The 11,619-nt window shown below is 41.8% G+C and overlaps 1 protein-coding gene across 1 annotated transcript in view; it reads right to left on the reverse strand.

Annotated features, from left to right (window-relative positions):
• ADAMTSL2 (ADAMTS like 2) overlaps positions 1–10,310 on the reverse strand; it is a 36,818-nt gene extending 26,508 nt beyond the window's left edge. The window contains exons 1-11 of the mRNA XM_069754533.1: positions 10,290–10,310; positions 9,959–10,101; positions 9,613–9,688; positions 8,327–8,429; positions 7,297–7,442; positions 7,062–7,185; positions 6,410–6,490; positions 6,136–6,311; positions 5,690–6,020; positions 5,256–5,601; positions 3,383–3,416 (exon numbers count right to left, since the gene is read on the reverse strand). Coding sequence (XP_069610634.1) covers positions 3,383–3,416; positions 5,256–5,601; positions 5,690–6,020; positions 6,136–6,311; positions 6,410–6,490; positions 7,062–7,185; positions 7,297–7,442; positions 8,327–8,429; positions 9,613–9,688; positions 9,959–10,101; positions 10,290–10,310 — 1,581 coding nt within the window. The remainder of the gene's footprint in view (positions 1–3,382; positions 3,417–5,255; positions 5,602–5,689; positions 6,021–6,135; positions 6,312–6,409; positions 6,491–7,061; positions 7,186–7,296; positions 7,443–8,326; positions 8,430–9,612; positions 9,689–9,958; positions 10,102–10,289) is intronic.
• Between the last annotated feature and the right edge of the window lie 1,309 nt (positions 10,311–11,619).

Consider the following 11,619-nt stretch of genomic DNA (forward strand, 5'->3'; position numbering starts at 1 on the left):
CCAATCAAAGAGTATCAATGGTGTATAGGCAAAAGGAGGGGAGATTATAGGGTCAACACCCACCCCATGGCCCTATAAGTTGCCCCATTACTGTGCTATCTATGTCATATGACTAAATGATGCTTTATAGCAGTGTTTCTCAACTCCAGTCCTCAAGACCCCACAACAGGTCATATTTTCAGGATTTCCTTAGTATTGCACAGGAGATAATTTCATCACCTGCTCAAGCATTAATTCCATTGCCTATGCAATACTAAGGAAATCCTGAAAACATGACCTGTTGTAGGGTCTTGCGGACCGGAGATGAGAAACACTGCTTTATAGGGAAGAAAATGGCAACACCAGGTTCCTCTTCTCTATATATTTAAGACATTAGACAACGCATAAACCGGTGGTAGATGATTGGTCGTGGGACTTTACGTAGACCTTTGGTTGGTCAAAAGATGTCAATGCATGGAAATACTCTCATTGGGCACAGGAACCATTTGCATGGGATCATCATATATTCCCATGCCCTGTGGGGCTGTTTCCATGCACTGAGATCCTTAGACAATCCAATGTACCCTCAAAGATCTCATGACAAAAAGCGTTTACCACTTTTTAGGTATTGTGCAATATTTTGAGTAAATAAGTCTTACATTATATTTTGGAGCGTGCTGTGTTTTTTGTACCATCTAATGGTTGCTAAACAGAGTGTGCATAATATAGAGTAAGCAATTGCAGCTGATGTAGTGCACATGAACATAAGGTGTCCCTAGTACAGGTTGGCTCAATACCTCTTTTTCATGGTTGGGCTAAGGGTGGCTAGACACCCTTGAATGAGCTTAGGCTGGCTCAACACCTGTTTTTCATGGTTAAGCTCTAGTTGACTCGACACCCCTTTCTCAAAGATTAGCTTAAATTTGCTCAACACACCTTTCTCATTGATGAGCTCAGATTAAGTAAACACCCCTTTCTCATGGATAAGCTCAGGTGAGCTAGACACCCCTCTCTCATAGATAAGCTTGAATTAACTAGATATACAACCCCTGGCAAAAATTATGGAATCACCGGCCTTGGAGAGATGCTCATTCAGTTGTTTAATTTTGTAGAAAAAAAGCCGATCACAGACATGGCACAAAACTAAAGTCATTTCAAATGGCAACTTTCTGGCTTTATAAAACACTAAAAGAAATCAAGAACAAAAAATGTGGTAGTCAGTAATGGTTACTTCTTTTAACCAAGCATAAGGGAAAAGTTATGGAATCACTCAATTCTGAGGAAAAAATTATGGAATCATGAAAAACAAACAAAAAAAAAAACACTCCAAAACATCACTAGTATTTTGTTGCACCATCTCTGGCTTTTATAACAGCTTGCAGTCTCTGAGGCATGGACTTAATGAGTGTCACACAGTACTCTTCATCAATCTCATTGGAACGGCACCAAACAAATGTTTCAGCATCATCACCTTGCCCAATGCAGATTCGCGATTCATCACTGAATATGACTTTCATCCAGTCATCCACAGTCCATGATTGCTTTTCCTTAGCCCATTGTAACCTTGTTTTTTTCTGTTTAGGTGTTAATGATGGCTTTCGTTTAGCTTTTCTGTATGTAAATCCCATTTCCTTTAGGCGGTTTCTTACAGTTCAGTAACAGACATTGACTCCAGCTTCCACCCATTCGTTCCTCATTTGTTTTGTTGTGCATTTCCTGTTTTGGAGACATATTGCGTGAAGTTTCCGGTCTTAAAGCTTTGATGTCTTCCTTGGTCTACCAGTATGTTTGCCTTTAACAACCTTCCCATGTTGTTTGTATTTGGTCCAGATTTTACACACAGCTGACTGTGAACAACCAACATCTTTTGCAACATTGCGTGATGATTTACCCTCTTTTAAGAGTTTGATAATCCTCGCCTTTGTTTCAGTTGACATCTCTCCTGTTGGAGCCATGATTCATGTCAGTCCACTTGATGCAACAGCTCTCCAAGGTGTGATCACTCCTTTTTAGATGCAGACTAACGAGCAGGTCTAATTTGATGCAGGTGTTAGTTTTGGGTATGAAAATTTACAGGGTGATTCCATAATTTTTTCCTCAGAATTGAGTGATTCCATAATTTTTTCCCTATACTTGGTTAAAAAAAAGTAACCATTACTGACTACCACATTTTTTGTTCTTGATTTCTTCAACTGTTTCTTAAAGCCAGAAAGTTGCCATTTGAAATGACTTTAGTTTTGTGCCATGTCTGTGATCTGCTTTTTTTCTACAAAATTAAACAACTAATGAAAATCCTCCAAGGCCGGTGATTCCATAATTTTTGCCAGGGGTTGTACTTCTCTCATACATGAGCTCAGGTTGGCTTGACGCCACCCTCTTATGGCCTCAAATTGGCTAGCCAACCCTTTTGCATGGATGAACTCAGGTTGGCTCAACATCCCATTCCCATGGATGAAGAAGAGTACATACAGTAAGTATTGGAAGATTAGCAAAATGGGCAGGAAAGCCAAAGATTGAAGCTTTTCTCTCCTTCACAACACAGAGCCTCGTCAGCATGGGTTGGGCTTCACGGTGGCATGAACCAGCACCACTCTTGAGGCACCATCGTGTTTTTTTTTCTGGGGGGGAAATATCCATTTCTGATAGAATCTCATCTCATGACAAGGCGCCTTGTGATGTCTTATGAGTGACTGTCGGCCCTCAGGAATTTCAGGGCTTTTAAGCAGCATATGTTTATTGTCTGTGACTGCTTGGCATATCTATTACTGGGCAATTCTGCATCTCCATGTGTACGTCTCATGTTTTATTGAAGAAATGACAAACAGTCTCACATTCTTACACAGGACACCTATGCCATGCATTCCACCAGGAACGTAACTTGCTATTTAAACGTTCAGCCTAATAATGTCCTGTCTAGACTGTCTTGCTGCACAGAAGCCTCTTTGTAACATGGGGAAAGAATTAGCCTAGCTATTATGTGAGGTACAGTAAGTGGCGGTAAACTAAAGACTTTCCAAGATAATGGATTCATTTTTTCATGGCTGGTTTAGTTAGTCACCTCTCTGTTTCTACACTCTTTAGCGAGAAAATGCATTTTCTAAAAACAAAAATAATCCTGCCTTTCACAAGATTAAATTCTATGTCGCAAAATCTGAGTCATGACTCTACTCATGTATTTTCAATGACAATATTTAGCTACAAAACAATATTAGCTATATGTCACACCCCATTGTCTATACAGGGAACCCAGTCATAATCGCAGTAGATCTCTTAATTTCACAATGAAAGCATATTTCCAGCCAAGTTTGCATATTTCATGTTTTAGTTAAGTCAAAACTAAAAAAAAGGGGGCTGAATTGCAGTACCACACACAACCTCTAAACTGGTGTGGTGCTGTTCTCACATAAAAGCGTTCAGGTTTTTCAAATCTTGCAAAGCTAATAGAAAACAATAGCATTCAATGAATTTGGCACAACTTTCAGCTCCTTGTCCCACTGCAACAATGTTCTCCAGACAGATACTAGAGTAAATCTCTGTCGTAATTTACACCACTTTTGAGGTATAATTATGAGAAATTTGTCAGCCACTCACTTTTTAAACTGTTGGTAGATCTGGCTGTGATTGTCGTAAAAACTCCAAAAGTTGCAAAACTGTTCTTCGCAATTACAAGTTGCTGAAAATTTTTTGCAAAATTTCATGCAATTTTATTTTAGAAATTTTTCAGAAATTGCTTGATGAATCGGGCGCAATCTCTTGAGTTATGTGTCCACGGGGCGTAATGGCTGCGCTTTGGATGCAGCGGATACCCCGCTTCGCCCAAAGCGCCGCCCCTCCTTTTGTACATGCGGTGATTCCACATGTGTTCATTGAACATACGCGGAATCACCGCATCCTATCCATAGACTGGGTTATTTATCTTGCGGAGACGGAGTGTCTCCACAAGATAAATAGAAATGCTGCGGTCTAGAAAGACGCGCCGCATGTCTGGATGCGCAGGGCCGTCAGATGCGGCCGTGCGCACATAGTGGAGATGGGATTTCATAAAATCCCCTTCACTATGCTGTAACATCTGGACTCTGCAGATTGGACGCTGTGGCTGTATGCGGCGTCCAATCCGCAGCAAATTCTGATGCAATACGCCCTGTGGAAACATACTATTTACTCACTCACCACTTTAGTGACAAGCTGATATTTAAGGTGCTCTCTAGAGATGCTTCGTTATCCCTACAGAACTTAAGGTACCGTCACACTTAGCGACGCTGCAGCGATACCGACAACGATCCGGATCGCTGCAGCGTCGCTGTTTGGTCGCTGGAGAGCTGTCACACAGACAGCTCTCCAGCGACCAACGATGCCGGTAACCAGGGTAAACATCGGGTAACTAAGCGCAGGGCCGCGCTTAGTAACCCGATGTTTACCCTGGTTACCATCCTAAAAGTAAAAAAAAACAAACACTACATACTTACCTACAGCCGTCTGTCCTCCAGCGCTGTGCTCTGCACTCCTCCTGTACTGTCTGTGTGAGCACAGCGGCCGGAAAGCAGAGCGGTGACGTCACCGCTCTGCTTTCCGGCTGACCGACGCTCACAGCCAGTACAGGAGGAGTGCAGAGCACAGCGCCGAGGACAGACGGCTGTAGGTAAGTATGTACTGTTTGTTTTTTTTTACTTTTAGGATGGTAACCAGGGTAAACATCGGGTTACTAAGCGCGGCCCTGCGCTTAGTTACCCGATGTTTACCCTGGTTACCAGTGAAGACATCGCTGAATCGGTGTCACACACGCCGATTCAGCGATGTCTGGACTTTCTTCCCCGACCAGCGACAGCACAGCAGGGGCCTGATCGCTGCTGCCTGTCACACTGGACGATATCGCTAGCGAGGACGCTGCAACGTCACGGATCGCTAGCGATATCGTCTAGTGTGACGGTACCTTTACAGTGAGGCTCTAATTACTGATGTATATTATTCATAAGCAGAAAAAAGTGGCTCTTTGAGGTCAAGAGGTAGAAAAAAGTTACTTTTTGACCTATCTGAGATATAGGTATTCACATTTTTTCATCCATTCCTGTTCTACAGAATTCTAAACGATCTCCCAAACATGAAGACCACAGATCTCAGGACCTTAGAGTAGGGAAGACCTGGCATGGTCTGATGTCCTATCACTCAGACAAAAATAACGACCTCAATGTGCAGATATAATTTAGGGTGTTTGTTCAAAGATCTATAGAATTATTAGAAGATTAAAAGAACCTCAAGAGATTCTGGAGCTAACCTACCTCACTTTCTGTGTCCTATTTGTAGAAGGGGCCGATGCATTGATCAACTGTGTCTCAGCTGAGGTGTTAATGCTCAACTCCAAGAAGGTGACATTCCAGTCAAAAGCAGCAGTATCCTCATTTTCCTCATAATCGGCATAGAGATTGTCAAGGTTGGGCTCCACAGAGTTGATAGGTTCTCCAATACTTCTGTTAAGGTGATGGAAAGTCTCTCTGGACCCAGTGGCTTTGTTGGAAAATTTCTTGGCAATGGCATTGCCAGGTAGGAACTCTTTGGAGTTATATCTATGTAAAGAGTCCTGTTCTCCAGTGTCTGAGATATAAGTAGTCTTGTTTGTGCTTAGATCTAAGCGAAGAGAAGAATAGATCATTCGTTCTGTAGAACCCCTTGAAAGCATACAACCTTCCAACTAACCAAAAAATAAATTTTTTACCTTTGATTGTTTTGCATTTTGCCCTCTTCTCACAGTCAATGGCTTCTCCTCCTTCATATACTTCATTTGTGTTCCGCTCATTGACTGGGCTCCCGTTTTCCCTTGAATTTTGTCTCCCAAAGGTCGGAGTTTCCCCTTTTGCTCTTCCTTTCTGAACATTAGTAATGAGACTTCTGTTCTGAGATGTAAAATCCTCTTCAAACTCTTTGCTTTCTTCACTATCAGAGTTTGGAAAGGGGTAATAGATTGGCTGAGTGACCCGAGAATTCGGCCTTCTGAGGAGGGTGTATTGGAAAGTGATTGAAGGGTTTTTGCCATTTTGGTTCCATACCTATAAAAAGATGCAATAGTACAAACGATTACACCTTACATGGCACAATAGGATCTATCTTCAGTCACCTTCCGACCATTCGACCTGGAAACAAAAACTCATCTACTAGACTCACCATGATGTTCAAGGCTTGGTTGGTTGGTCCTGGAGCCACTATGTACTCTATTCCGGTTTCATACACATCCATTGGTCTCCGGTATTTAAAAATGGTGCCAGCAATATTAAAATTTTTGGGCGTGTCAACTTTGAAATTGCCATTGAAGTAGTAATATCCAGACTCATCTGCAACAGCTTGAGACACAAAGTTTGAGGACCCACAAAATATGAACATTCATAGATACAATAGTTGCATGATTATATTTGACACCATATGAGTGACTCTTACTGACCTAAGACATCTGCAGATTTCTTGCGTTCAACTATCTGGATATCCCTTGCGCCAACAGGAATATATGTTACTAGGGCATAACCTAAGAGAAATTAAATGTTATTGTCACAATTCTGTTGTCGGAATACCCGTGGTGAGGGGCTCTTTCCCTTTCCCTAAGGCCACAGTCACACTATCAGTATTTGGTCAGTATTTTACCTCAGTATTTGTAAGCCAAAACCAGCAGTGGGTGATAAAGACAGAAGTGGTGACATGTTTCTATTATACTTTTCCTCTGTTCCACTCCTGGTTTTGGCTTACAAATACTGATGTAAAATACTGACCAAATACTGATAGTATGAACGTGGCCTAACGCTAGGAGCGCCCTAGGTGTCATTGGGCAACTGTATTTACCCAAAGCACTTTTTCTGGATATCTTTTGGCACAAGTTGTTACTTTACAGTCAAATTGGAGCTTCGGCCAATGTAACATTTTGCATTTATTTTTGTTTCATTTAGTCCCTGATCCAAAGTTGTGTCCCCATGAATTCAAAAGCCAGGATATAGGGTTCACTTACTACTTCAAAAGTTTTCTTACTGACAAAGTTTTAAGAATACTCATTAAGTGACAAGTGGGGACAGAATTCTGCACGTTGATAACCTTGAACCATTTACCGAGATGGGAAGCTCCCTTCCGGTAATTCCCAGTGACATGGACACAGCTGCTCCCGTCTCCCTGGCAGACACCACATTTATCCAGGGTGTGGGTGGAGAACAAAACTCCATCACATCCAATTGGCTGGGGAGAGAGGAACGGTAGATATAATACGGATCAATCAGCAAAGCGTGCATCTGTTGAAAACTTTAAAAAAAATGTTGGCCAACGTTCTATAGGAATGTGTCAACAAACCTCACATTTTCCAGACACACAAACCCCTCGGTAGTCACTGTATTTGCAGGATGTCCCATCTCGAGCCTGGACCATGAGCTGTCTCTGACCATCGACTGTAGTGCATTGCAGGTCACACGGTTTGCTGGAGATGTGCACATAGTCATCTAGAACCCAACATCCTTAGATAAGTCCAGACAAGGTCAATACAACACCTTCACTTTACCAACTAGTAGCCTAGCTAAAAGATGAAATATACGGTATATATAGAAACTATTAAAGGGAACATTAAAAAGGGACTGTAGGAATAAAATTGTATTATCATCAGATATGAACATTTTTTTAAATTAAATCTGTATTCTTGCCCGTCAGCTAACAATTCTATTCTTCTTTTTGAGCCAATAGTTGAGTAAGGGAGCAAAGTGACATATACTTGAAAAATATACATAGTAGGTTTTACTCTGGGGTGTAACTCAACAAGCAAGCTCCTCCCAGAAATTCGAATTTCTGCAATATTCTGAAGCCTGATTGGAAGAAACCTCTAAATAATTTTATTGGGGACAAAGACAGATACTATTAAAGGAACACTTCAGATAAAATTGCCAACTGTGTTATCAATAGGACAGAGATCCAAGTGGATGACAAAGAGGAATCAAAGAACACCAAGGGGAGAACCTTGGTGTCACTGTCTACCGCCTTGGACCCTGCGTCAGAAACAACACATGGTATGACTTTTACCTGGAGTTTTCCTTTAAAACCACTGGACAGACCCAGCAAAGTCAACGAGTACTTCCTTCTTTCAGCACCACGTGCTGTGTGTGTACAGTCCTTTCCACAGAAGTGTGTAAAGGCATTAAAAACCCGTTCCAATACTAGGACTATGATTTTACCATATGGAAATGTGCGCCGTAATGAGGTCATACCCATTGGTTTAGCAGGGCCAAGATGTGAAACACTGACTATAAATGGCTTCTTCAGTCCTGCCCTATGTACAGAGGACTCAGTAATTTCATGCTTTCCTCTTGTAAATCACAGATGCAATGACACTCACCAGGATAGAGTGGTTTCCATTGATAGGTTTTTCCATTATACACGTGAGAATTGAAAGATGTGCACTGTTCTTCTCGGAAACTCCTGCTGTTACTCGGACACTCCTGCAATGAAACCCACACCGGGGAGCACCAGGTTTCATCATTCTCTAATACACAGTCTACTTAATCGCTGGCACAACATGAACATTACATTATAATTTGCAAAAAACTGAAAGTTCAGCGTGAAAAGCAAAACATTGTATTTAAATCAGTGCCCCCCATTGTCTGGTATTGTATTTACTTGCATTAAACAGGACCTGTCACTTCCCTTAAATGTGTCATTTTAACCGGTGTAAATGCCGCTGTTCTGAATCCGGCGTTGTTTCTCTTTTGTTCCTGCTCCTCTCCATTCCTGTGATATGGCCCCTTCTTTCCTGTCTAATAATTTTGTCATGCTGCTGCAATGCAGGTAGGTTACAGGCTTCACTAGATGGCAGCAGAGAGGAAGCAGCTCTGCACCTAAACAGAGCTGACCTACAGTGCAGCAGTGAGGCTACCACAGGTGGCAATAGAATAGTCAAACAAGCCTGGTCAAATCCTAGACTGTAGCGCAATACAAAAGGAATAAGCAAACTCATGGTCAGAGACAAGCCAGGGAGTCAGTAACGGTTAGGAGCAGATAAGAAAAGACAGAAGCACGTCAGGATACAAGCCAAGTCAAAACCATGGAGTCAGCACACTAAAAGGAAACACGGAGTCAAGAATGGAATAGGGGGAAATAGAGACACGGGTTCAGACAGCAAACGCAGCAGTACAAATCAGAGCAATCAGAGTCATCTACAGCAGCACTAAGCAAAAACTATAACTGACATGGTCTACAGGAAGCAGCGGCGATAAATAGCCAACCTGAACCGAGACAGAGGCTAAGAAAGGTTAACTCTTGACATGACCAGACTGAGAAAAAGGGAAAACAGGACTCAAAACCCAGCCTGGATCATGACAAATTTAGTCTTTTTAGTGAACAAGGAGTGTCCCTCTAGAGAAGATGACCATACAGTAGGGCGAAGAACAACGCCCAATTGGATATGAAGTCTAGATTTATATATAAGGGAAGAGAAGGCCATATCTCATGAATGGAGAGGTGTAGGGACAAAAAACATCTCCAGATTGAACAGAACAGTAGCATTTACACCAGGTAAAAAATACATATTTATAACACGAAGCTGAAATGCAATACCAGACAAAGCCTACAGACAATAGTGGCGCTACTCAACATCATTACTTGAGGAGTTGTGTAACTCCTTACCTGGACTTTACAGAGCTGATATCTTTTAGACGTCCCAGTGCAATTCTTATTTCCAAGTGAACTGAGAGATTTCCGCCTGGAAATATAAAACTGTGATTTAACTCATTGCCATGTCATATAGAAACGGGAAGATATTTAAAGGGATGAGTCCTGTAAATAAGGCAACTCTAAGATCCTGGGCCCCAAAGCAAAATCTATAAAAGGGCTCCCACCTAACATGTGAGTCTTCTAAAGTGGTAGAGGAGCCTTTAGGCTACTTTTACACTCCCTATGGCTTACCCCCTAGTGACAACTATGTGTACAAAGCCCAGAATATAATAATATGGCAGCTGTTGTACTATTTTACCTTTGCCTGAGACAATGCCTTTCTTGAGACTTTACTCCTCCTCCACAGGTTCTAGTACAAGCTGTCCATTTGGTCCACTCTCCCCACCAGAACGTTGTCACGTCTGTCCCATCTTCAAGGCTGTTAGAGGCTTGAGCAATGTCCTGAATTGAGTCCAAAAACAAAAAAATAAACACTTATAAGGTCCGGGGGGAAGAAATGTGCCCTGTGCAGTAGATTGGAGGGGTAATCGTTAAAGAAGGGGATGTAGCAACACTATGTGATGCTCCCATTCCAAGCTCTAGGTGTCCACCCATATGGGCTAAAGGTGCTCCCTTCATTAGACACGCGCCCAGTCCAACCACACAAACATCATGACCTGTTACATAGTTACATAGTTACATAGTTATTAAGGTTGAAGGAAGACTATATGTCCATCTAGTTCAACCCATAGCCAAACCTAACATGTTGATCCAGAGGAAGGCAAAAAAAACCCCATGTGCAAAGAGTAAGCTCCACATTGGGGAAAAAAATTCCTTCCCGACTCCACATACGGCAATCAGACTAGTTCCCTGGATCAACGCCCTATCAAGGAATCTAGTATATATACCCTGTAACATTATACTTTTCCAGAAAGGTATCCAGTCCCCTCTTAAATTTAAGTAATGAATCACTCATTACAACATCACACGGCAGAGAGTTCCATAGTCTCACTGCTCTTACAGTAAAGAATCCGTGTCTGTTATTATGCTTAAACCTTTTTTCCTCCAACCGCAGAGGATGCCCCCTTGTCCCTGTTTCAGGTCTATGATTAAAAAGATCATCAGAAAGGTCTTTGTACTGTCCCCTCATATATTTATACATTAAAATGAGATCACCCCTTAGTCTTCGTTTTTCCAAACTAAATAGCCCCAAGTGTAATAACCTATCTTGGTATTGCAGACCCCCCAGTCCTCTAATAACCTTGGTCGCTCTTCTCTGCACCCGCTCCAGTTCAGCTATGTCTTTCTTATATACCGGAGACCAGAACTGTGCACAGTATTCTAAGTGTGGTCGAACTAGTGACTTGTATAGAGGTAAAATTATATTCTCCTCATGAGCATCTATGCCTCTTTTAATGCATCCCATTATTTTATTTGCCTTTGTAGCAGCTGCCTGACACTGGCCACTGAATTTAAGTTTGTCATCCACCCATACACCCAGGTCTTTTTCATTGACGGTTTTGCCCAGAGTTTTAGAATTAAGCACATAATTATACATCTTATTACTTCTACCCAAGTGCATGACCTTACATTTATCCCCATTAAAGCTCATTTGCCATTTATCAGCCCAAGCTTCTAGTTTACATAAATCATCCTGTAATATAAAATTGTCCTCCTCTGTATTGATTACCCTGCAGAGTTTAGTGTCATCTGCAAATATTGAAATTCTACTCTGAATGCCCCCTACAAGGTCATTAATAAATATGTTAAAAAGAAGAGGGCCCAATACTGACCCCTGTGGTACCCCACTGCTAACCGCTACCCAGTCCGAGTGTGCTCCATTAATAACCACCCTTTGTTTCCTATCCCTGAGCCAGCTCTCAACCCACTTGCACATATTTTCCCCTATCCCCATTATTCTCATTTTATGTATCAACCTTTTGTGTGGCACCGTATCAAAAGCTTTTGAAAAGTCCATAT

Source organism: Ranitomeya imitator, chromosome 2 (assembly GCF_032444005.1).
Source record: "Ranitomeya imitator isolate aRanImi1 chromosome 2, aRanImi1.pri, whole genome shotgun sequence".
NCBI classification, from domain to species: domain Eukaryota; kingdom Metazoa; phylum Chordata; class Amphibia; order Anura; family Dendrobatidae; genus Ranitomeya; species Ranitomeya imitator.